The sequence below is a fragment of the Rhinichthys klamathensis genome, unplaced genomic scaffold (genome assembly GCF_029890125.1).
Source record: "Rhinichthys klamathensis goyatoka isolate OS25496 unplaced genomic scaffold, OSU_Roscu_1.1 h1tg000088l_1, whole genome shotgun sequence".
Lineage (NCBI taxonomy): Eukaryota > Metazoa > Chordata > Actinopteri > Cypriniformes > Leuciscidae > Rhinichthys > Rhinichthys klamathensis.
The window spans coordinates 1,148,661-1,176,021 of NW_026606628.1; the positions used below are offsets into that span (position 1 = coordinate 1,148,661).

Below are 27,361 nucleotides of genomic sequence, written 5' to 3' on the forward strand. Positions count from 1 at the left end.
TTCATGTGGATGTTACACATCATAACGTTTGCTCGTTTCATGAGACTAGTATGTTTAGTTTAAAAGATGCCACAATAAATGGTAGGGCTGGGTATTGATACAAATTGGATTCGATTTCGATTTTATTTCAGTTTCATTCAATATCGATTAATTTGTATATATATATATATATATATCAGGTACAGTTCATGTCTCTTTCAGTCTCAACTAAAGCTGTAAACCTTATTCAAACAACACTATAACATAAAAGGTTAAAATAAACAGAGTCCGTTCTTAGCTTTTTTTTTTATTATCATAACTGCAGTGAATTAATCACATGACATTGTAACCAAAGTGCCAGTCACTTTTTAATTGCCTTTCTGTGCTCATTTCCTGTGCATGGATCCAGATAAGAGTCAGCTTCCTGTCTTTGTTGTGTCCACCAAGGCCACGGCATTAGAGAGAAGTGAGGTCCAACTCTTTCTCATTCTCCAATGAGGAACGCCTGAATGTTTGTTCTCTGTTTGCACACGTGTGACTCCCAATTATCCGCCCCTGCTCACGTGCCCACGTTGTGGCTGAGTGATTTATGTATGGTGAATAACATTTCGTCTGGCGGACAGGGATGATCAGATGGTGGTCGTTAGCAGGTTTGAGAGGTCCTGGCCCAAGGTGAATGGTCCTATTCTGACCCGTCTGCTGCACGCCGGTTCCAGTGGCGAACGTTCCTTCGCACCATCCACGCGGATGTGAGGATCTGTATGCCAACATGGTTTTCTAGCTTGTGCGCTGCATCTGGCTGCTGTAAATATTAGCTTTTCAACTGAACGTGGCCACCCTCAGATATTCAAAGGCAGAAATTGAGAAGCGTGTTTTTTTATTTAGTTGTCTGGCACCCTTTTCTAAACCAGCAGCAGACAGCTTGGTTACGTTCAACAAACATACGGTAAGCAGGGCATTCAGTCTGCATCTTCTAGTGCTGGTGGTTTTGGACTGGGGTGAAGGGGTCTGTGAGACTGATTTCAAAAGTGCATTGGGTTCAGCTCCATTACACATAAATATAAACAAATACTCACTGAAGAGATTCGAAAATAACAAGCTAATAAACCTGCCCCCTCCTGATGGCACATCATAAATTGGTCCTTAGAGATCCAGATCCTGCATCTTAGTGTTTGTGTGTGAACTTATTTATGGCATTACATGCGTACGAGTGTAACGGGCACAGAATTCAAGAGTTTTGTTTCTCTGTGCATGTGTCTCCGAGTGTCATTTTGTGTATACACTAAATACACCTTTTCAGTGTTTTTTTAGGGATACACCAATGTAAAAAATTTGGACTGATACTGATAAACTGATAATTTTTTCATGTTATGGCCGATAACCGAAAAATAGTTTAAAGGGGTCATGACATGTGAAATAAAATTTGCCTCGATCTTTTGACATATAAGAGGTCATTTGTACCATTAAAACATCCTGCAAGTTTCATTGCTTAAAATATTAAAACATAATTTTAAATGCTACAAATGCTACGAATTTAGGCATCAAAACATATAATGTACAGTATGAAAAAAAAATGCATTTTGTTATTAAGTTAGTCAATTCAAACTAGGCGAAATGAGCATGCACAGCCAAGTATCTACTCTACGATACTGAAACATTAAAAATACGCAAAATTTGCCAGATTACGCAAATTTAGTACCAGTACATTTCATTTTTGGATTTTTTTTTGGCACATTATTCATAGGAACGGTGAGAAAAAAAAAGAAATTTGGAAACGGGATTAAGAAATGACGCAAGTTGGACTCAAACTTGTTTACTGTAAAAAAAAAAGTTGCTGCCTTAAATTTTTAAGTACAATCAACTGATGTTAAGTCATTTAAACTTAAATAACATTAAACTGTAAAAACATATGTTCTCATAACTTATTGATCATATCATTTTTTACAGTGTTGCGTCAAGCACCACTGTGCACTGAGACTGAGCACATGTTAACAAAGTGGACAGCTTAAGTCTAGGGCTGTGTTGAAAAAATCGATTCACCAATTCTGAATCGATTTTCATATTAATTTCTAAAGATCGATCCGTAACTCAAGAGGATCGATTTAATAATAGGAACTTTAACTTGCCGCGACTGGGAGATCCCTGTATGCGCATTGAAAGGCTTTCACTCAGCGCGCACACTGTTACAACAACGGGCTTTGAGTGAGTCATTCCTTCATTCAACGAACACGTTCAAAAAAGCTGATTCATTAAAAGAGATGTAATGAAACAAGGTGTTAATTATTTTTTACTTTGAGTTCCACTTTTCAAGGCTCAGCTGAGCAGCAATGCGTCGCATGGGTAACGCTGAAGCTGATGCTTCACTTATTAGAGACCAATATGGCATTGATTCAATGCGTGACTCGCTGATTTTATTTCCCCGCGGCTTCCTCGCGCTGTGGAATGCTGACCAGCGCTGCTCCTGACGCGCATTTATGGTAAATACCCGTGACGTGAACGTTAAAAGGATGATATGACAAATATTTCGCTTTCCTTTGACACGGCAACCTTTTTCACGAATACATATGACTTCAAAGACAGACGCAGGTAATCCGCACGCGCTCTGCCGATCTCTCTCATTCACTGTCTGTGCGAAGCCTCTGTAGGCTACACATCACCACGATAAACATTCTTGTTTGTTATCATTATGAACTTGTTTAACATTCAATACACATGCATGAAGTTCAAAACAAGCAGTTAAATGTCTATAATAGCCTAATAGTATCAATATGTTGCATAACTACAGTCCTGTAATTCAGGTAACAGCTGGAAAAAACAAAACAAAAAAAAACTCATATCTAAATCTCGAAAATCGGATCAGATCGGATCGGATCGAATCGAATAATGATAATCGATTCAAGATCTTGAGAATCGGAATCGAATCGATTCTTGAAATTTGAATCGAAACCCAGCTCTACTTAAGTCCTTATGTACATGTCTTTTGTGAGTGTGAATGCATAGAAGATAGGCAGAGAGATGCTCATGCTGAGGTTGGCCAGGATCCTCCTGTGATGGGCAGGGCGTGTGCATCTGAGCCTGTGCACGTCCAGGAAGGGCTCAGTAATCCAGTGCTGCCACAGGCATGCTGAAAATGAGGAGCCCCTGAAGAGTTGTGGAGAGCACTGTCACTTTTTCCACCCCAGCAGGGTGGAGGAAAGATGGAGAGATGGAGGAAAAGAGAGGGAAAGAACATGGATGGTTATGGTGGTTAGAAAGAGAGAGAGAGAGAGAGCAGACAGAAAAAAAGCAGCCGTCGTCCACTTGTTGTGTCGTCGGCATTTGAACCTCAACACAAGGCATGACAGAGAAATTAACAGTTGCTGCTATTCTTTCCTTTGCTCTGATCCAGCTTTCTCATTTTCTCAGCTTTCGACCGCTTTTTTTCCCCTTCATAACTCACAGACCTAAACAAATCCACCTTCCATCTTTTAGTATTAGAAACCGTTATATGTGCCTAAAGTAAATGCACCATCAAAGGGATCGGTCACCCAAAAATAAAAATTCTGCCATTCTTTATTCACCCGTATTCCATTCCGAACCTGTATGACTTTATTTCCTCTCTGAAACACAAAAGAAGATACTTTGAAGAATGTTGGTAACCGAACAGCTTTGGTTACAATTGACTTCCACTGTATGGACAAAATCATATATACAATATGTAACTAAGTAAAAGCTGTTTAAGACAGACGAGGATAATAGTGTGACTGGAGTAGCCCTTACAAGTGCATCATGAATGGAAACAGTACGTCTGCCAATTGAAGGTGTCACAACTTGCTACAGTGGACTCTTCCATTGATTATAATGAGAGCAATTTAGCTTATCGAGAGGTGCTGCTCATGTCCGCTGTAGAGACGGTGTTACAGTTGAACCCTCTAATTTGAGGGTCAGGATGAGGAGGTGTAGGTTTGAGCTAGCTGAACTGCCATGCTGAAATGGGAAATTGCCCCTTCTCAGGAAGCTTAGAGAGATTGACAGTTAGCAGGCCACAGCATTAGCCGAAGCTGAAGGGATGCGCTAAGACTGAGGCAGTTAGAAGGTTTGAGGGGCGTAGAGGAAGTGTCACGGTTTACAGAGCTGTGTGTGTGTTCGATTCCACGTAGAGCTCAGCTCTCTCACTAGAGTATTGCAAAGTGTGCTGGGCAAAGAGTGAGGAAATGTGTAAAAACATTCAGTTACTTTCGGGCACGGTGAAAGATGATGCTCGGCACATCTTTGTAAGCCTATTGCGTTTCACTGTTATCCGTCTGTTTACTCTGTGTTTGTCTTATCAAAGTCTACCTGCAGAAGAGCCCTAATGAACGGAGTGTGAATGTGCCTCTGCAGATCTCGTTCTGCCTCTCTCTCACTGCACTTTTAAATCTCTTTCCTCTGGCCAGCTTGATTCCACTCATTTTAATGTAGTTGTTAACAGCTTGTGGTGGAGCGGTTTGTGTGGCTTTGGTGTCGGTACAGAACACTCAGAAGTTGTTGGGTAGCGTCGGACTCGACGAATGATGGAGCACAGACACAGACGAGTCGCTCTGGTGCAAAGTTGTGAATGAGGGACCTTAACTAATCCATTTCTCTCTCCCTCTCTGAGCATGTGTCATTGGACAGTTGCCCGCAATGAATCATAGGGCTTGTGATTTGTGCCAATTTTATCTTGGTGCAGAAAGACTTTGGTAATGACTTCATATGTATCAAAATACTGCAATCTATATAAAAAATGCTCCCAAAAAAATAAAAATAAAAAATGCTCCGAAAGGGATACACAATATATCGGTGACCATATCAATATGGGCCAGTCTTTTTTTTTTTTTTTTACTTCTCCTTTATTATTATTTTATTACAATTTGTAATGTTTTTGAAGTGCTCACCAAGGCTGCATTTCTTTAATCAAAAATACGGTAAAATAAGTAATATTGTGAAATATTACAATTTAATTTTTTGTTCTATTTTAATACATTTTAAAAAAAATTAAGCTGAATTTTCAGCATCATTACTCCAGTCTTCAGTGTCACATGATCCTTCAGAAATCATTCTGATATGATGATTTGGTGCAGTTGAAGTTTTTTAAGCAGTTTTTGCTGAAAATAGCGTCACAATCCAGCTTAAGTAAGTTCAGCGATGTTTCATTTTTGTTTTAAAAAAGTTTTTAATTTAGTTCATTTATATATATGTATAGCCGCTCTGGAGTAAACCGTGATGTCATCGTCCAGCTCAGTTCAGTTCAGTTCTGGTATAATAGTGTCAATGCAGGCAGATCAATATTATTGTTGAATATTAAATTAAATGTTAAATTTAATGTCCCCAACTAAGCAAGCCAAGCCAATGGCAACAAAGGTGAAAAAAGGCGACAGTGGCAAGGTACCAAAGGTGGCAGAATGGAGAAAAAAACCTTGGGAGAACCCAGGCTCAGTCGGGGGGCCAGTTCTCCTCTGGCCAATGAACGAACAGTGTATGATTATGATTCAGGCAGCATTATAGGTCAGAAGTCAGATTGGTTTGGAACAGTCAGAATATTATCCAGTTCCATCTGGTTGAAGATCAGAGTCACGCCGGCATGGGACGAGTTTGTTGAGGATCAGTGCTGATGGCTGTCGTGTCGATGAGGCCTTCACAGGGGAGAGTCTAGTTGACACAATCTCTGCTGACACTTCAGAGATGCGTTGTGGTCGTGTCTAGGAGCAGGTCCACCATCTGATCCGGATACGGCCTGGATCCAGCTGATTACAGTGAACCTAAGCAGAAAGCCATTCTTTTTATGATGTAACGGGTACATCCGGTGTTATAGGAAGGGTTCCCGGTTCCGGCTGACCTAATTTATGCAGCCTAATAATCATTTAACTGATTTGAATAATAGGAATGTATAATTTTCTGTGTATGCCAGGTTAAACGTACAGTATGTAATTTTTGGCCACCAGGGGTCGCTAATCTCTTACAATAACAAAGGCGTATATCGATGACGCAAAGCATCAAGCGGAATTATGGATCTTGTCGTCAAGCTGAAGGATCTTTTATGGATGAGTGAATACAGTGATGTTTTTAATAGTGGTGCACCGAAATGAAAATTCTGGGCCGAAACCGAAACCGAAAATTTAGGATGCACTTGGCCGAAAACCGAAACTGAAGCCGAAAATGGCTTCTTTTAAAAACTTATATATATATATATTTAAATTGCTTGAATTTAATGGATCTGAAATGAAAAATCACAAACCAATAGAATAATCAAACTTTTATTAACAGTTACATAACAAAACCTAAAATATTTGTAACAATAAATAAATTTAAATAATAATACCAAATAATTATATTCTTCAAGTTTTATGTTCCATCAAAAAAAATTGTTTTTTAACATTTGTGCAAAAAAGATCCACAATTATCTTAATAACTGCACACAAAATCACAGAATGGCAGTGGGCCTCTATTCTGCTGCTGCATGTAAACAATGGTTTACTTACATTTTAAATTGCTGTGCAAAACAACAGTGCAAAAACAGCAATATAACTTAATCCAAACTCAAACTGTAAACAACATTTCAGCCTATGTAGCCTTAGGAAACACAGTTGTGCAGTGCTACGCAAATTTTAATGTAACTGCTATACACAGAAAATTGGACTGCTGTTTATTTAAGCAAAAGTGGCAGGTTTCTCTTTAAGAACAAAAGTTGCTCAGCTTTTTGACAGGAAAGACGGTTCCTCTTCTCATTAAGAACATGAGATGCTGCACTGAATAGTCTCTCACTGTCTGTGCTGGTGCTTGGGGCAGATAAATACCTGCGTGCAATCCGCGCAAGCAATGGAAACCGGCCTTTGTTCGCGCGCCAGTAGTCAAGGGGATTGTCGCTTCTGGCAATGGGTAGTTCAGCTAGATACGTCTCTATTTGTTGTGCGGCTGCGCTTGTTCCAACACCGCTACGAATCGGGGTGCTTTCCTGTAAAATTTCGTCAAACATCTCAGAAAGTGAGGGGGTGTATGCCTCCTCACTTGTACGTAACCGTTTCTCAGGCACCATTTGCGGTGCGCTCCCCGTCGAGTTTCTTCCTTCACCAGATGTTTCAATCTCCGTCAGCTCTTTTAGTGTCATTTCACGCACTCGCTGCTTTTTCTCTTCATCAAAGTAATGTTCTTTAAAGCGCGGGTCTAGTATAGTTGCAATACAGTAGAGAGGGTTGGACTCGGTGTCTTGAAAGCGCTTGTTAACAGCCTCCAATAGAGTCTTTTTAGCTGTTTTTACACCGTGATCTGTTTCCACCTCTTTTCCAAGCAGACGCTTCAGTGCTGCTATCAAAGGAATAACCTCTGCAACCGAGGCTTTAGCCGAGCTTATTTCCTTGGTCATCTGTTCGAATGGGGCGAGAAGAGACACTATGTTTTCCATTAGCATCCACTGGTGTGCACTCAAAGTAGCAGGCAGATCGTAATCTGTCATATAGGCAGCTATGACCAGCTTCTGTTCAAGTAGACTTTGCAACATGTAGTACGTACTGTTCCAGCGAGTAGCTACATCTTGCTGGAGTCGTTTGGGTGACATCCCAAACTGTATTTGCAAATCTTGCAGTCGGGAATAAGCAAGCGGAGAATGTTTAAAGTGTCCCACGATTTTTCTCCCGATTGCTGTTATTTCTAAAATGCTGCGCTGACTCAGCACTCCTTCATTCACAGCCAACTGAAGCGTGTGTGCCATGCATGGTATGCTGTTCAGTCCACTGTCCTCCATAGCCTTTATCATATTCCGTGCATTATCTCGGACAATCGCGTGCACATTAGACTTCTCAATGTGCCAAGTGTCAAGCATTGTAGACAAAGCATCAGATATCGCTGCTGCAGTGTGTGACCCAACAAACTCCCGTGAGTGAAGCAAAATGTTTTGCAATTTAAAATCGTGGTCAATCCACTGCGCTGTTAAGCTAAGCATGCTAGTTGGGCTAACGTCTGAGCTCCAAATGTCTGTGGTAAAACTTAGAGTTTGTATGTCTGTGGACATGAGCTCATGAACGTGTTTTGCAACTCGGTCATACATTGCAGGTAGACATGTTTCTGCAAAATAGCGTCTGCTTGGCAGTGTATAACGCGGCTCAATATGTTGTATGAGCCTACGAAATCCAATGTCCTCCACGACAGAAAATGGTTGGTCATCTAAGGCAATGAATTCCATTACTTTCTCAGTAATGCCATGTGCTTTGGCACTATCATTTGCAAATTTCTTAGCCTTTTCAAAGAGTGTGGCCACAGAGGGTGTTTGTGATGTAGTTGAGGTACTTTTAACCAATGTTGTTTTGCGGTACTCCTCATGTTCAATTGGATGTCGTGATTTCAGGTGGTGTATCAAACCTGTTGTCGAAAAGTTCTTTGGCACCACACCCCCTCTTGAGATTTTTGCAGAACAAATGTTACATATTGCAACTTTGGTGTCCTCATCTGAAACTTTAAAATACTTCCATACCGCTGACATGCTTAATCTTTGATAGGCAGACGCGTGTTAACAGCTCAACCGTGAGTGAAACCTAAGCGCTTGCGCACGTGAGTGAAACCTAAAGCGCTTGCGCACGGATGGGAGGGGCGGCGGGTGGGTGACATAAATTTTCGGTTTACGTTTTCGGCTGGGGGTTTTTTTTCGGCCCGAAACCGATAATGCCATTTTCGGCCGAACATTTTCGGCGGCCGAAATTTCGGTGCACCCCTAGTTTTTAACATGACTGTGGTATGAAGCAGGGCGCGATTGCTAATGAGAGATGTATACCAGCGCCACACGCAACGCGAGTCCCGCGGATATAAAGGAATAAGGACATTTCATTCTACCGAACTACACGCAAGTGCTGAATTAATAAGTTACTCACAGGTCAGTTTATTAGATGAATTAAACTTGAGGTAACGCAGCGCTGTTTCACTTGCTCTAACAGTTACACTATCACACTAAACGGCATTTGAGTGTGTTGAATGTTGTTAGTTACAGGCCAGCTGACAGTCTTGCCTGGGCCCGGGACAAGATAATCTTAGATGGCCCCCCCCCACGCCCAGATCTCTCCTTTTCCCTTGCTCTTCCTCTCCTGTTCCTCTCCTCTGCTCTTCCTCTCCTGTTCCCCTCCTCTGCTCTTCCTCTCCTGTTCCTCTCCCCTCCTCTGCTCTTCCTCTCCTGTTCCCCTCCTCTGCTCTTCCTCTCCTGTTCCTCTCCCCTCCTCTGCTCTTCCTCTCCTGTTCCCCTCCTCTGCTCTTCCTCTCCTGTTCCTCTCCCCTCCTCTGCTCTTCCTCTCCTGTTCCTCTTCCCTCATCTGCTCTTCCTCTCCTGTTCCCCTCTGCTCTTCCTCTCCTGTTCCTCTCCCCTCCTCTGCTCTTCCTCTCCTGTTCCCCTCTGCTCTTCCTCTCCTGTTCCTCTTCCCTCCTCTGCTCTTCCTCTCCTGTTCCCCTCTGCTCTTCCTCTCCTGTTCCTCTTCCCTCCTCTGCTCTTCCTCTCCTGTTCCCCTCTGCTCTTCCTCTCCTGTTCCTCTTCCCTCCTCTGCTCTTCCTCTCCTGTTCCCCTCTGCTCTTCCTCTCCTGTTCCTCTCCCCTCCTCTGCTCTTCCTCTCCTGTTCCTCTTCCCTCCTCTGCTCTTCCTCTCCTGTTCCCCTCTGCTCTTCCTCTCCTGTTCCTCTACCCTCATCTGCTCTTCCTCTCCTGTTCCCCTCTGCTCTTCCTCTCCTGTTCCTCTTCCCTCCTCTGCTCTTCCTCTCCTGTTCCCCTCTGCTTTTCCTCTCCTGTTCCTCTTCCCTCCTCTGCTCTTCCTCTCCTGTTCCCCTCTGCTCTTCCTCTCTTGTTCCTCTCCCCTCCTCTGCTCTTAATCTCCTGTTCCTCTCCTATGCTCTTCCTCTCCTGTTCCTCTCCCCTCCTCTGCTCTTCCTCTTCTGTTCCTCTCCTCTGCTCTTCCTCTCCTGTTCCTCTCCCCTCCTCTGCTCTTCCTTTCCTGTTCCTCTCCTCTGCTCTTCCTCTCCTGTTCCCCTCCTCTGCTCTTCCTCTCCTGTTCCTCTGCTCTGCTCTTCCTCTCCTGTTCCTCTCCTCTGCTCTTCCTCTGCTCTTCCTCTCCTGTTCCTCTCCTCTGCTCTTCCTCTCCTGTTCCTCTCCTATCCTCTGCTCTTCCTCTCCTGTTCCTCTCCTCTGCTCTTCCTCTCCTGTTCCCCTCCTCTGCTCTTCCTCTCCTGTTCCTCTGCTCTGCTCTTCCTCTCCTGTTCTTCTCCCCTCCTCTGCTCTTCCTCTCCTGTTCCTCTCCCATCCTCTGCTCTTCCTCTCCTGTTCCTCTCCCATCATCTGCTCTTCCTCTCCTATTCCCCTCCTCTGCTCTTCCTCTCCTGTTCCCCTCTGCTCTTCCTCTCCTGTTCCTCTCCCCTCCTCTGCTCTTCCTCTCCTGTTCCCCTCTGCTCTTCCTCTCCTGTTCCTCTTCCCTCCTCTGCTCTTCCTCTCCTGTTCCCCTCTGCCCTTCCTCTCCTGTTCCTCTTCCCTCCTCTGTTCTTCCTCTCCTGTTCCCTTCTGCCCTTCCTCTCCTGTTCCTCTCCCCTCCTCTGCTCTTCCTCTCCTGTTCCTCTTCCCTCCTCTGCTCTTCCTCTCCTGTTCCCCTCTGCTCTTCATCTCCTGTTCCTCTCCCCTCCTCTGCTCTTCCTCTCCTGTTCCCCTCTGCTCTTCCTCTCCTGTTCCTCTTCCCTCCTCTGCTCTTCCTCTCCTGTTCCTCTTCCCTCGTCTGTTCTTCCTCTCCTGTTCCTCTTCCCTCCTCTGCTCTTCCTCTCCTGTTCCCCTCTGCTCTTCCTCTCTTGTTCCTCTCCCCTCCTCTGCTCTTCCTCTCCTGTTCCCCTCTGCTCTTCCTCTCCTGTTCCCCTCCTCTGCTCTTCCTCTCCTGTTCCTCTCCCCTCCTCTCCTCTTCCTCTCCTGTTCCCCTCTGCTCTTCCTCTCCTGTTCCTCTTCCCTCCTCTGCTCTTCCTCTCCTGTTCCTCTTCCCTCGTCTGTTCTTCCTCTCCTGTTCCCTTCTGCCCTTCCTCTCCTGTTCCTCTCCCCTCCTCTGCTCTTCCTCTCCTGTTCCTCTTCCCTCCTCTGCTCTTCCTCTCCTGTTCCCCTCTGCTCTTCATCTCCTGTTCCTCTCCCCTCCTCTGCTCTTCCTCTCCTGTTCCCCTCTGCTCTTCCTCTCCTGTTCCTCTTCCCTCCTCTGCTCTTCCTCTCCTGTTCCTCTTCCCTCGTTTGTTCTTCCTCTCCTGTTCCTCTTCCCTCCTCTGCTCTTCCTCTCCTGTTCCCCTCTGCTCTTCCTCTCTTGTTCCTCTCCCCTCCTCTGCTCTTCCTCTCCTGTTCCCCTCTGCTCTTCCTCTCCTGTTCCTCTTCCCTCCTCTGCTCTTCCTCTCCTGTTCCCCTCTGCTCTTCCTCTCCTGTTCCTCTTCCCTCCTCTGCTCTTCCTCTCCTGTTCCCCTCCTCTGCTCTTCCTCTCCTGTTCCTCTCCCCTCCTCTCCTCTTCCTCTCCTGTTCCCCTCTGCTCTTCCTCTCCTGTTCCTCTTCCCTCCTCTGCTCTTCCTCTCCTGTTCCTCTTCCCTCGTCTGTTCTTCCTCTCCTGTTCCTCTTCCCTCCTCTGCTCTTCCTCTCCTGTTCCCCTCCTCTGCTCTTCCTCTCCTGTTCCTCTCCCCTCCTCTGCTCTTCCTCTCCTGTTCCCCTCTGCTCTTCCTCTCATGTTCCTCTTCCCTCCTCTGCTCTTCCTCTCCTGTTCCCCTCTGCTCTTCCTCTCCTGTTCCTTAACCCTCCTCTGCCCTTCCTCTCCTGTTCCCCTCTGCTCTTCCTCTCCTGATCCCTTCTGCTCATCCTCTCCTGTTCCTCTCCCCTCCTCTGCTCTTCCTCTCCTGTTCCTCTCCTCTGCTCTTCCTCTCCTGTTCCTCTTCCCTCCTCTGCTCTTCCTCTCCTGTTCCTCTCCCCTCCTCTGCTCTTCCTCTCCTGTTCCTCTCCCCTCCTCTGCTCTTCCTCTTCTGTTCCTCTCCTCTGCTCTTCCTCTCCTGTTCCTCTCCCCTCCTCTGCTCTTCCTCTCCTGTTCCCCTCCTCTGCTCTTCCTCTCCTGTTCCTCTGCTCTGCTCTTCCTCTCCTGTTCCTCTCCCCTCCTCTGCTCTTCCTCTCCTGTTCCTCTCCCCTCCTCTGCTCTTCCTCTCCTGTTCCTCTCCTCTGCTCTTCCTCTCCTGTTCCTCTCCCATCCTCTGCTCTTCCTCTCCTGTTCCTCTCCCATCCTCTGCTCTTCCTCTCCTGTTCCTCTCCCATCCTCTGCTCTTCCTCTCCTATTCCCCTCCTCTGCTCTTCCTCTCCTGTTCCTCTTCCCTCCTCTGCTCTTCCTCTCCTGTTCCTCTCCTCTGCTCTTCCTCTCCTGTTCCCCTCCTCTGCTCTTCCTCTCCTGTTCCTCTGCTCTTCCTCTCCTGTTCCCCTCCTCTGCTCTTCCTCTCCTGTTCCTCTCCCCTCCTCTGCTCTTCTTGACAGTGACACATTTCAGCCGGCTTTTTATTTCTCATCTCCATAAATATATCTAGTAGTAAAGCTAATGCAAGGGCTAGAAATCAATTAATTCTTTGCTAATACTTCCTCGTCATCATGGAGAGCGCAGTTCGCACCGCTTTCTCCTTTCCACAAGCGCTTGCTCTCCCGTGGCGTCTGTCTTTGCTATGCAACAATGAACTTAGGCGCGCCTGTAAAAACGAGCGCGCCGCGTCTCTATTATGAGCTAATATCCAAAATATTTCCATATGTGGCTCTTTCCTCCTTTCTTATCAACAAGTGGATTTACAGCCACGACATCAGCAGCACCGCCGGTCGCCATGTCTCAGCGCTTTTATGAAGAGGACGCAACTGCACGCGCTTTGGGCATGCACGCGCATCAAGTACCGGGTTTGTGACGTTTAAAAAAAAATTAGTACCGACTTGGTACCAAAGTACCGGGTCTTTGACAACAAATTCTTCTTCTTGACCACTATTTCAAGGACAATTAGGAAGAAAACAAATAAAAAGCTTTTATGTAACTCAAATATTAGATATTTTTTCCACAAATATGCCTATTTTATTTATTTTTTAACAATTATTCCATAATTTAATGAGGGCCCAGTTCTGTCTAGATTTTTAGTCTAGATTTAAACTGACAGAGTGTGTCTGCTTCCCGGACAATTCTAGGAAGACTGTTCCAGCGTTTTGGTGCTAAATAGGAAAAGGATCTACCGCCAGCAGTCTATTCTAGGCATTATCAACTGGCCAGAGTTTTGAGGTGGTCATACTTCCTGGTTCTAGGAAGAACTCTAGCTGCTGCATTTTGGACCAGTTGTAGTTTATTTATTAAGCGTGCAGGGCAACCACCCATAAGAGCATTACAATAATCTAGCCTTGAGGTCATGAACGCATGAACTAATTGTTCCGCATTTTTCATTAAAAGCATATGTCGTCATATATGTCATTTATATATATTTTTAAGATGGAAGAATGCGGTTTTACAGATGCTAAAACCGTGGCTTTCAAATGAAAGTTTGGTATCAAAGAGCACACCCAGGTTCCTAACCAATGACAAAGGTTTGACAGAGCAGCCATCTGTTGTTAGACAGTATTCTAGGTTAGTACATGCAGAGGTTTTTGGTCCAATCAATTTTTATATCAGCTATGCATTCCGTTAATTTCTTGAATTGGCAATTTTCGTCGGGGCGCAAAGAAATATAGCTGAGTATCGGCATAACAGTCAAAACTAATCCCATGCTTCCTAATGATATCTCCCAAGGGTAACGTGTACAGAGTGAACAGCAACTGTCCTAGTACTGAGCCTTGTGGTACTCCATACTGAACTTGTGATCAATACGACATTTCTTCATTTACTGCTACAAACTGATAATGGTCAGATAAGCATGATTTAAACCATGCTAATGCAATTCCACTAATGGCAACATAATTTTCGAGTCTACTTAAAAGAATGTTGTGGTCAATGATGCAGCACTAAGATCAAGTAACACTAATAGAGAGATACAACCATGATCGGATGATAAGAGCAAATCATTTGTAACTCTAATGAGAGCAGTCTCAGTACTATGGTACGGTCTAAATCCTGACTGGAAATCCTCGCAGATACCATTTCTTTCTAAAAAGGAACATAGTTGTGAGGATACTGCTTTTTCTAGTATCTTTGACAAAAAGATTGGCCTGTAATTGACTAATTCTCTAGGATCAAGTTGCGTTTTTTAATAAGAGGTTTAATAATAGCCAGCTTAAAAGTTTTCGGTACATATCCTAGTGACAAAAATGAATTAATGATATTAAGAAGAGGATCTATGACCTCTGGAAGCATTTATTTCAGTAGCTTAGTCGGTATAGGGTCTAACATACATGTTGTCGATTAGATGATTTAACGAGTTTAGACAATTCTTCCTCTCCTATTGCAAACAATGATACAAATATTTGTGTTAAGATTTAAAAAAGAGCAAAAAATTTATACTTTTATTCATCAAGGATGCAATAAATTGATCATAATTTTAATAAATGCTGTTCGTTAAACTTTCTATTCATTAAAAGAATCCTGAAAAAAGTATCACCATCTTGCAAAAATGTTAAGCAACAAAAACAGTTTTCAACATTGATAATAATAAATGTTTCTTGAGCATCAAATCAGCATATTAAAATGATTTCTGAAGGATCATGTGACACTGAAGAATGTTGTAATGATGCTGAAAATTCAGCTTTGCCATCACAGGAATAAATTACATTTTAAAATATATTAAAATAGAAAACTTATTTTAATTTGTAATAATATTTTATAATATTACATAAATTAAGCATTTGTGAGCAAAAGAGACTGTTTTCAAACCTTTGACAGTTACTAATATATATTATATATATATATATATATATATATATATATATATATTAGACTTGGCGTAAAGATAGGGTTGAGAAAAATAGTGATAAAATATTATTGTCATGATATACAATATCTCAAAATTTATACAGTATATTTGATTATAAGAGTGCATTTTCTTGAATCACAGGAACCAGCGTTTTAACCAAATAATCAAAATAATAAATACCGCAATATCACAAAACATAGCACTAAACAGCAGTATTTACTGAATTTATATATATATATAAAAAAAAAAATATATATATATATATATACACTCACCGGCCACTTTATTAGGTACCCCATGCTAGTAACGGGTTGGACCCCCTTTTGCCTTCAGAACTGCCTCAATTCTTCGTGGCATAGATTCAACAAGGTGCTGGAAGCATTCCTTAGGGAGTTTGGTCCATATTGACATGATGGCATCACACAGTTGTCGCAGATTTGTCGGCTGCACATCCATGATGCGAATCTCCCGTTCCACCACTTCCCAAAGATGCTCTATTGGATTGAGATCTGGTGACTGTGGAGGCCATTTTAGTACAGTGAACTCATTGTCATGTTCAAGAAAACCAATTTGAAATGATTCAAGCTTTGTGCCATGGTGCATTATCCTGCTGGAAGTAGCCATCAGAGGATGGGTACATGGTGGCCATAAAGGGATGGACATGGTCAGAAACAATGCTCAGGTAGGCCGTGGCATTTAAACGATGCCCAATTGGCACTAAGGGGCCTAAAGTGTGCCAGGAAAACATCCCCCACACCATTACACCACCACCACCAGCCTGCTCAGTGGTAACAAGGCATGATGGATCCATGTTCTCATTCTGTTTACGCCAAATTCTGACTCTACCATCTGAATGTCTCAACAGAAATCGAGACTCATCAGACCAGGCAACATTTTTCCAGTCTTCAACTGTCCAATTTTGGTGAGCTCTTGCAAATTGTAGCCTCTTTTTCCTATTTGTAGTGGAGATGAGTGGTACCCGGTGGGGTCTTCTGCTGTTGTAGCCCATCTGCCTCAAAGTTCGACGTACTGTGCGTTCAGAGATGCTCTTCTGCCCACCTTGGTTGTAACGGGTGGTTATTTGAGTCACTGTTGCCCTTCTATCAGCTCGAACCAGTCTGGCCATTCTCCTCTGACCTCTGGCATCAACAAGGCATTTCCGCCCACAGAACTGCCGCTCACTGGATGTTTTTTCTTTTTCGGACCATTCTCTGTAAACCCTAGAGATGGTTGTGCGTGAAAATCCCAGTAGATTAGCAGTTTCTGAAATACTCAGACCAGCCCTTCTGGCACCAACAATCATGCCACGTTCAAAGTCACTCAAATCACCTTTCTTCCCCATACTGATGCTCGGTTTGAACTGCAGGAGATTGTCTTGACCATGTCCATGCCTAAATGCACTGAGTTGCCGCCATGTGATTGGCTGCTTAGAAATTAAGTGTTAACGAGCAGTTGGACAGGTGTACCTAATAAAGTGGCCGGTGAGTGTATATATATATGAAATGTGTCATACAGGACTTCTTTGTGTCAGAATCATTGATTCCGAGTTTAGAATTGACTCACTGAAATTATTCAATTATAACACTTCTGTCTTATAATTCTATGAGATGACATGGGAAAAAAGCACAATAAAATCCTTACCATATTCACAATATTTTTCAATTTTATATTGCTAGTAAGATCGAAAAATATTTCAAGAATATGGTTACTATTGCTCATGTTGCAATAAGTGGACAACTGAAAAATAATGACTTCTGCTTGCTTTTTAGTTGTAAATCTCTGTCAATGCACACACCACTTTAGAGATGATCATGATTTTCATTGGCATCACTTTGATGCTCAAGCTTTATAAGTGTTTTGTTTCACTCTGTTTCTTTAGTCCGTTGGATCTGATTGGCAGCCTGTATGTTTTAACGCTGTAGCACCCATACGCTGAATATCGCTGCGCTTCTGTTTTCTGATTTCTCCTTTCTCTCTTTCACTTTCTTTTTTGTCTCATTGTCTCTCTCGCTTTCTTTCTGTGTCTGCAGGAGTCGGAAGATTCAGATCCGGAACATTCCTCCTCATCTCCAGTGGGAGGTGAGTGTGTAACTGCTCAGGCAGAGAGAACTGTGTGTGTGTGTGTGGTCAGGACTCTGTCTGTCTGTCTTCTCTGGGCTACAGCGCTTTCTTTCTCTAACTGACGATGCATTAGAGAAGCTCCGCCCATACACACAAATACACTTCCTCTTCAGTCCGTGTGAATCTGTCTGGAGAGTGTTCAGCCCTGGTGACCCGATTGTAAATCCTGATGACATCATCACAGTGAGCTCTGGCCCACTTACACGCTCTCACACACTTCGTTCGTGTATTTGGACACTGTGCCTCTGTATTCTGCATTGCTTTCTTGAGTTTAGTGGCTCACTGTGTAAAAAACGATGTGTTCATTCTATACCAAAGCCATTTTTTTTGTGACATTTGCACACCACTTTTGAATCTGGACAAGCTTTGATAGAACTGCAGAATATCATTGAATAATACAAATGAAGGCAAAATGAAGTGAAAACAAAACTATGAAATGGCAAGAGCTACATTACCATTTTTTGGTAGTTCCCATTACCAGGTTTGGATTCAGTAAGATTTTTTTAAATACTTTTATTCAGCAAGGATGCATTAAATGAAACAAAAGTGACAATACAGAAACTGATAAGGATACAGAACATTTCTGTTTCAAATAAATGCTGTTCTTTTTAACTTTCTATTCATCAGAAAGAAAAAAAAAAGATGTATCATGGCTTCCACAAAAATATTAAGCATGATTTATAACTGATTTCAACATTGATTATAATAAGAAATGTTTAAGATGAGTAATGATTATGCAAATTCAGATTTTTAAAACATATTAAAACAGAAAAGTTATTGTTGTTGTTGATCAAATAAATACAGCCTTGGTGAGCATAAGAGACTTCTTTCAAAAACATTATAAATCTTACCAACCCCAAACTTTTGAACTGCAGTCTATGTACAGGTATTCTTATATAATAGCATACAGATTTTGATATTTGACATAATAGTGAATATGATTTTAATTTTGGAGTGAACCATTCCTTTTATTTTCCAACTCTACTATTTTCTAGTATTCTATCTAAAAACGGTTTATGTGTTCATATGTTTAGATGTTTTGCTGATTGTGCTCTTCTCGTTGCAGGTTTTGGACAGCCTGTTAGCACAGTATGGTACTGTAGAAAATGTGGAACAAGGTAAAGACTTGCCATTGTATTTTCTATTTGGTTAGTTGACATTTCAAGCAGTGCCTCATGATATGACATGCTATATTCCATCTAAAAAATATAAAAATTATTTTGTAATTACCATGCTTGCTGCTTGTATGATCTACTATTAATTGAAAGACTGCATTAAATATTTGATTTTTTTAAAAAAAAAATCTTTCACACTGCAGGACCATTTAAATGAACTAGTGAAGACAAATAGTTTTTAAAAAATAGTAAAGAACTTAGGAAAGAAAATGGTGACTATTAAGGTTGTCAAATTTATTATGCAATTGAACATGTTCACTTAATTATTTAATATGAATGTAAATATTTCATTAAAACAGTGACATGTGCAGAGTTGTTTTCTCATTTGTTTTATTAATATTAAATATTTTGTTTGATTCATATTTACGACAATAGAATGGCAGGTCTGTTCACATTCACTCAAAAAAAGGTGAATTTGAAAAGCTGCATTACCATGAAGCATAAGCAGAGCATGCACACAAATTATTTGATAAAGTATTGACTTTTGACATCCCTACTAACTAGTTACAGCATATAAAAATGCACTTTCTTTTATACATTTCATATCATTGTTGTTGAGCGGAAACCTGATATGTTCGAACCCATTACTTTTCAAGAATTTTTTTTTTTTTTTTTTTTATAATTAAACACTGTTTTGTTAAAGTTGATATTGTGGCTTTGTATATGGTCAGACAGACATTTGCATGTTTCATTATTTTATTAACATTTGTGACCCTGGATCACAAAACCAGTCAGAAGTAGCATGGGTATATTTGTGGTAATAGCCAACAATACATTGTGTGGGTCAAAATTATAAATGTTTCTTTTATGCCAAAAATCATTAGGCTATTAAGTAAAGATCATGTTCCATGAAGATATTTAGTAAATTTCCTACCGTAAATATATAAAACATTTATTTTTGAGAGTGAATGCAGCACAATCGCGAACATAAATGGACAACTTTAAAAGGCAATTTTCTTGCACACTTAGTTTCCAGATTTTCAAATAGTTTTATCTCAGACAAATATTGTCCTATCCTAACAAACCATACATTAATGGAAAAAATTGACCCATGTGACTGGTTTTGTGGTCCAGGGTCACATTTTACCAAAATCAAGTTCAAATTGCGAGGTTACAAGATTACATTTTTGACCAGCAAATTTCTGAGAATTTGGACATACATGTTTTGTCTGTCATTAGAACGGCTGCATCTGAACCAGTAAGTGCAACACAATGCGTTTTCATCAACTTACAGTTATAACGTTTATTGTAGCTGTGTAAGCGCTCAGTTTTTTCTGTCATTTGGACAAAATGATGAAGTGCTACTCACAGGCTTTTTAGGACCGCATTGGCTATGACTAGACGACAAATGCTAAGACACTCTTCCCTGCTCATTAAACATTAACCTTTATATATATATATATGTATTGTCTTTTCTATTGGGGACTTTGTCAAATAGCACATTTGCTGATGTACCCGTTTGTGGATGAATTTAAATTGCTAACAGACTATGGACTACAGAGACAATGTGTGCATTTAGATCACACGTTATCCAAACTTAAATCCCATCAACACTTGCTGCCAGTGGAGACGTCTCAGTTGTGAGGTTCTGTAATGGTCTTTCCCAATAGAGAAAAGGGGGTGGGGTGCTCTTGAGAGTGAGTGTGATTGAGAGGAAGTCTCAGACAGACAGTGCATGAGAGAGGGATGAGCACTATGGCTGAAATGAGCGGTGTGATGGCGCAGCAGTGTGTGGATTGAAGTGGGAGAGTGTGGCGAGACTCCAGCTGTAATGTGTGTGTTTTCAGGGAGGAGCAGCATGATAATAGGGAGGTAAATGTAGGCGCCTGTGGTCTCTCTCTCTCTCTCTCTCTCTCTCTCTCTCTGAGACGATTGCGTTCACACCTGTGACCACTTGTAATTCATGACACACATTACTTACTTTATCAGTGTGTTAACTTAATGTTGGTACAGTGGTGCTTTACACGATCTGTCATTGTATGTTGATATCAGATGCAGACACCTGTCCAAATGCAAAAGGCTCTCACAAGTTTCTGTTCACTTCAAATGTTCACTGAGCAAAGTTTTGGACTCTGTTTACATATTTTATGTAGTTCATAATCAAGAATATGTAGTTCATAATCTTTCTCATCTTAGTAAATGTGTCAGTGATATCCAGAATGAGAGTCAGTCCACAATAAAGAAAAGAGAAATATTTTTAAAATCTAGTTTAAAATGCATGTGCAGAGTTCTTAGACATGCACTCCTTGTATTTATGTTGGTTTCAATAGTTTTGAATGGTTTTCAAGTTAAAGTTTATATTTAAATGTGACTCTAAAACTGTCATGGTGTGTAACAGTCAAGTACAAATCTTATCCTAAAACATTTAATACATGTGAATGACATTTTTACTAATAACAAACTAAAATAATAACAATATTTTACTAAAATAATAACAAAAATAATATTACGTTTTTGGGGATATGTTACAACTGAACTAATTTTGCCTTGTAAAAAGTTCAATTATCTGAGAGTTTGTCATATTTTATATAATAATCAAATATCAATAAGCAGTAAGTATAAGGAGAGTTTATCCTTCTGATATCTTATACTCTATGCCCTTAAAAAATATAAGTCAGAAATTAAAAATGCTTGTAATAGAAGAGGTAAATTAAAGCTGTTCTATTTTTTTTCAGTATTTTTGAATAAGTCAATAGATCCAAAATAATGATCTTGTCATTATCCTGAATAATAATTGTAACTACAGCATTGTTTAGAAAAGGAATCCCATTCAAACAGTCCCATTGTGCATGCACTCATCCTATGAAATAAATATGATGTCGGCATGATATGAGGACAGCGCTATTTCTCGTCATTCTTTCTCAAGGCCTATTGATGTTTCTTCATTGGTGACACTCATTGGTTCTGAGATTGATCGCTTGAGCTGCATTATAGTGAGGCTTTGTGGTTCTCTTCATGTGTGAAGCTCTGGATTTCTGCCCAGCCATCCCACTCAACTTCCTTCAGACAGACTGTCTAGCTCTCTAGACACATAACTCCATCTAATCAATAAAGAGGCAGGCTTTCCTCTTAAAAATACCATACACATACACATTGTCTCTGCAGTGGCTTCTGTCTGTAATTATTGCAATTCTTGTAATTTGGAACAGCTTTTATTTAGTCCCATTTCACATTCTTCAGAAAGTATAATACAGCTTGACCTTTTAACACAGCGTTTCTCAACTGTTGGGTTGCAGAGTGTGCAGTCAAAGAATCAACAATATGTTTTTCCTGAATCAAGACTTATTTTTTTCATTAGTTTTTTTTAAAGATTTCATTTTGGCGATGTTTGCCTTTATTATGATAAAATAGTATAGAGTGGACAGGAAGTGAGGTGGGAGAGAGAGAGGGACGGGATCAGGAAAGGTCAGTGAGCGGGAACTCGCGGTGTGCGCTTTATATCACTTCACTATATATAAAGAGCAAAAGAAATAACAAGCATGCAATGTCGTAGTTACGTTGCCAATTAGTACGTCATGAAATTACCAGAAAGTACCAGTCAATTACGTTCTTGTACTTAGTGTGTTAGCTGGGAAGGATTTGCATGCAGGTATGATGCTCATTCTATTCATCAGGATCATTAAAAGCAAATTTATTATAATTTATATATATATATATATATAATACATATATATACACACACATAATTATAAAAATTATAATAAATGAGAACCACTGTTTTATAAGGTCCTGAGTTGTACGTGTATAGTTGTAAGTGCTATAGTTGGCAGTTGAAAGTGTATAGCAGCATAAACTCTTGAAGTGCACAGAGCTTTGATCCATGGACGTCAGGGTTGCTTTGTGCTTCTCTTGTGAAGTACACATGTGGCCATGGCACAGTAATCCTCATTTAATATGCAGACACACACAAGTGGCTCTTCACAGCACTAGTGTAAAACTGCATTTATTTGTATGAATGCATCTCATACAAAAGCTTGCAGTCTCATATGCTTATGAATATGACCGAGCTCTTTGTTTTTAAATATTGACTTCTCACTCCCTCTCTCACCTGATTTCATTTCTTTTTGCAGTTAACACTGATACAGAAACAGCAGTGGTGAATGTGACGTACTCAACAAAAGAGGAGGCTAAAATGTAAGAATTTAAGAATAAAGTTTTCTAGTTTTTTATTTATTATTCATAGGGATATGACCAAAATCATTTGTAAGAGTATAAATAAATGTATCATGGTAATGGTATGTCAAAAACCTTTTGTTGTAATATTTGCAAATTCTGTTTAATAATATTTAAATATGTAATATTTTTAATATACAATATTTATAATTGTATAAATTTAATTAAACATATAAGCTTAAACACAAAATAATGTGATCTTAATTTAATGGACATATTTAAGTATTTAAAGTACTCAGCAAAAGTAACTATATCCTCATAACATACACCACCATTGTGATATAAAATTACTCATAATTAAAAATTTTGTCACATTAATGGTGTATATATATAAACTTTTTTCCTAAAAAATGTTATCCCAAAATGTTTTTTGTATTACATAATCAATTAGTAATGTCTGTGTATTTTAATTTTGTGACATTTATACTAAAATTAAAGAGACTTCATCTGTTTTTTTGTTTTGCGAAAAAAGAATAAGTCTGAAATTAGTGCAAAAACTGCTACACATTATATTATTATGTAACATGAGTTTAAAACACTCAAAACTGTCATAGATTATAAACGATGAGCCATTTTTGACACCATTGTAAAACAGCAGCTAAATATACATGCGTATTAGCTGATATTGATGCAGTGAAGTTGTCTGCATTGAACCTCATCTTCTGCAGATCCTCCACTGGTTGACACAACTGTCACTGGGTATTTACTATCATACTGCCAGCCCTGATTTTTTATTTAAAAAATGCCAAAACTCTCCACCTTTATACTGTCACCATATTCCACTGATAATTTTCTCCGTCCTTGTCTTCAGCGCTGTAGAGAAGTTAACAGGACAGACGTTTGAGGATTACTCCTTTAAAGTGTCTTATATTTTGGATATGGATGCTGCTCCACCCCTGCCTGCAACCCGGAATCGCCGGGGTGGAAGGACATCACGAGAACAGGACTCCCAGCCCGGGACCTCTGGAGGCTCCCTGGGGCTCCGACAGAAACAGCCAGACTTCCCCCTGCGCATGCTAGTGCCCACACAGTTTGTGGGAGCCATCATTGGCAAGGAGGGTCTCACAATCAAAAACATCACCAAACAGACACAGTCTAAGTGAGTGTGATGTATTGATGTGGTTAATAAGAGTACATTTTGTGGACCTCAATTAATATAAATACAATTATTATTTTTAGAATTATATAATACATTTATTAATTACAAATGTTATATACACTACCGTTCAAAAGTTTGGGTCCGGTACTATTGTTTTTTTTTATATATATATATTTTTGATCGGAGTCTCCCACCGTGGCTGCATTTATTTGACCTAAAACAGTGAAAAATTTACAATTTAAATGAACTATTTTTTATTTGAATATATTTTAAAGTGTAATTTATTCCTGTGATAGCAAATAAATTTTCAGCATCATTACTCCAGTCTTTAGTGTCACATGATCCTTCAGAAATCATTCTAATATGCTGATTTGCTGCTAAAGAAGCATTTCTTATTATCCACGTTGAAAACAGTTTTGCTGCTTAATATTTTTGTGGAATTTTTTTCCCAAGATTGTTTGGTGAATATTAAGTTAAAGGGACAATGTGTAGGAATTTCTCCCATCTAGCGGTGAAAATGTATTTTGCATTCAAACGAATTGTGCTCTCCAGCGCCTCGCTTTTTCAAATGCGCGTTGCATCTACGGTAGCCATTATGTACCAAAAAGCTATGACAGGATGTCTTCTAATAGCACTTCGTCGAGTGTTCCTTCGGGTGAACAGGTTTGTTATTTCAAACAAACAGCATCTTGACACAACGAACAAACGAATGTTACAGTATGAATTACTGACTGTGAAAAACACAAACTATTGTAATAAGTAGTTATGCCTTCTTTATTCGTTATATTTTCTGAAGTACGTGCATTGTTAGATATAATCATCAACTTTTAACTATAAATGTTCATCTGTCTATAAAATAAAGTACACAACCAAACAATGAAAAAAAGCTTGTAATTAAGACTGTAACATTGACTTACCTGTCTAGAAGAAAGCAGGACTTCAGCGTCTCTTTTGAAATCTTTCTCCTGCATTAGCTCTATCCACCTGGAAAAAGCTATCCCGACATTAACTCGTGTTTTTTGTAATCTCCGGTCACGTTTCCTTTTACGATCTATTTTGGACTTTTCTGGCGACGAGGATTTGCAATGCAGCCTTTTAAACTTGCCGGGGCAAGCGCCTCTCACTGCTCTGCTCCTCTGTTTCTGCTGCTTTCAGTTCGTCCCCTTGGAATTATAAGGTTCTATCTGCGTTCTGAGCAGTTTTGAGATATTGAGCTTCAAAGTTTTTGCATTACATATAGGAAAATTTATATGGGGAACAAGTTTCTTTACAACTGCTGCTTTCAGTACGTCACGCTGGCTCTGAACGAAAACGCGCTGTGGAAACGCGTTGGCCTAGTACTTTTTGTCCCTCTCTGCTATTATAGTTTTTCAAGATGGCGGAACTACATGGAAGCCTCCGTGGACCTACCCGTCCCATGTATATAAAGATAATAAATTCTTAGTTTACGAGGATAAATCAGATAATTGGCAGAGGTATTTGTACAACATTGAGAACATATTTATGAATAAAAATATTGATTTTAAATAATAAAATACATAAAAAGTACACATTGTCCCTTTAAAAAGAACAATATTTATAATGTTACAAAAGATTTCTATTTCAAATAAATGCTGTTACTCTCACATTTGATCAATTTAATGCTTCTTTGATTAATAAAAGTATTAGGGCCAGATTTACTAAACAGTGCAAATTAGCATGAGAGCGCAATTACATAAAAGCGCCGATGCGAGTGGAAAGTTCTGCGCGTAATCTACTTATTATGACAAACAAATTACAGAACACAGACGCAGCTGGATCATTTCCCTAATGACTTTCGCAATTCATCAAGAGCAGCCCAAATTAGCGTAGAGTCGCAAACAAGCAAAGCGGGTGAAGTTCTAACAACACAGGTGCAAAATGGGTTAAGACATGCTTTTTTGAGCGATAGATAATGGTGCAAATAACAGTAAATTGACTAGCGTAAACCTTAGTAAATCACCATGCGCGATTCATTTAAATACTCTCCTCTCATAAATTTTGTGTCTGAAAGGGAAACTCCCACAAATGCATATACAATAAGCTGAGACGCAAAAATGACTGTCTACACCTTTTTAATGCTATTTTTTCACTGCGTGTCTTTAGTAAATCCTGACAGTATTATTTTAACGGCAAAAGAGTGTTTGCGCTGGCGCAAGCTGTTAGTAAATCTAGCCCTTAATTTCTTTCAATAGTACAAAAAACTCGCTGACTCCAAACTGTACATAGAATTGCTTAAATACAAATCGACATAATATATGATATTAGTACACAGAAAATGTGTACTATCCATTGATTAGATAGTCAGTATATTTTGGACATGAAATGTCACATTTATTAATCAAATCTGGCTGTGACCATCAATTCACGTTGATTATAAATACCTGCTTGTTTTACAGTGACAACTTTTCACAAAGCTTAGTTTGATCGCTGCTGAATGGTCATGTTCCCGTCCTGTTAGGGTGGACATCCATCGTAAGGAGAACGCGGGAGCGGCAGAGAAGCCCATCACCATCCACTCGACTCCTGAGGGCTGCTCCGCCGCGTGCCGTATGATCATGGACATCATGCAGAAAGAGGCTGATGACACAAAAGTGTAAGTCTGAATCTTCCGAAGTCTGTTTTTATTTTGAGGTGTTCTTTAAATGCATCTATGTAATTGTCAACTTGTGTTTTTGCTTCTGTAGAACTGAGGATATTCCTATGAAGATCCTGGCCCACAACAGTCTGGTTGGAAGACTGATCGGGAAGGAGGGCAGAAACCTGAAGAAGATTGAAGAAGAGACAGAGACCAAGATAACCATCTCCTCGTGAGTGTCTGTTACGTTTGATGGCTTTCAGCAGGTGAAAACAATGGAAGCTCATAATTATTTTGCTTTTGTGGCTGTTATTCTAAAATCTTTTTAAATTAAAGCTGTAGCTCTTGTTTTGATAGGTAATGCTGTTGTGTTGTCAAGATATTGATCATAACATGACCTGAACATGTGATGTGACCTTGTAATGGGCTGCTGAGTGCTAGGATCTGGTGCAGAGCATCAGTGTACAGGTGGTTTTAAGTATTTCCCAGAAATAAAGTGTGTGCTGGTCACACAGATAGCTTAGGAAGTGAGTCATCCAATTAAACCCTAACCAGCACTCCCAACGTCATTGCTTAGCTGTCCCTGTAAAAAACAGCCTTATTTACCAGTGCTCATCAATACAAATTAAAATAACTTGCTCTCTACATAGAGTCCCACTTCCTTCCAGGTGGAATCAGAGAAGAATGCAATAGAATATTCAGCACAAGAACAACACATCAAAGATACAGTGCAAACATCTTGTCTTTCTATGACATGGCTCAGATCTCTCTTATTCTGTGCTCCAGTTAACTCATGCTTTATGGTTAGAGTCCTTACCATATTTTGAAGATGTGGTTGTTGTGCTTCCATTGTGCATTCAGCGAGATCAGACATTATACCTCTGTATAATAAATTATTATACACAATCAATCGAAATTAAATGGAAAATGTAATAATATTAATAATAATATTTTTTTAATAAGCGAAGTAGCAGGGTAAAGTTTTGTTTCTTTTTATGTTGCTATTGACATGATGTTGATATTAATAATGATAATAATAAATATCCCCCTAAATATTTTCCCCTTTTTCAAATCAAGTAGTGGGGCACCGAACAATGAACTCCGGAAACACAGGGCTTAGATAACATGGAGAGCTAATAAGATAATTAACAGATCAGGTGAACGGAATCATTAATCAAACACACTGGGAAACTAGGTCAAATGACAGGAAACGCAGGCAAACATGAACAAAACCAAAACACGTCCTCGCGCAGTAAAAAGGTCCATCTGAGGAGGGGGGAGGACGTGGAGCTGGAGAGGGGTGTAAACAAACAGAGACAGTCAATATAGTCCATGGGGGAGTGGA

General features: G+C 40.3%; 1 protein-coding gene across 2 annotated transcripts in view; it reads left to right on the top strand.

Annotated features, from left to right (window-relative positions):
* Positions 1–27,361, top strand: part of igf2bp2a (insulin-like growth factor 2 mRNA binding protein 2a) — an 87,237-nt gene that overhangs the window by 30,298 nt on the left and 29,578 nt on the right. For both annotated transcript variants that reach the window (XM_056251723.1, XM_056251724.1), the window contains exons 3-8: positions 16,883–16,931; positions 18,040–18,091; positions 22,219–22,282; positions 23,133–23,420; positions 25,900–26,034; positions 26,126–26,248. In XM_056251723.1, the coding sequence (XP_056107698.1) occupies positions 16,883–16,931; positions 18,040–18,091; positions 22,219–22,282; positions 23,133–23,420; positions 25,900–26,034; positions 26,126–26,248 (711 nt within the window). The remainder of the gene's footprint in view (positions 1–16,882; positions 16,932–18,039; positions 18,092–22,218; positions 22,283–23,132; positions 23,421–25,899; positions 26,035–26,125; positions 26,249–27,361) is intronic.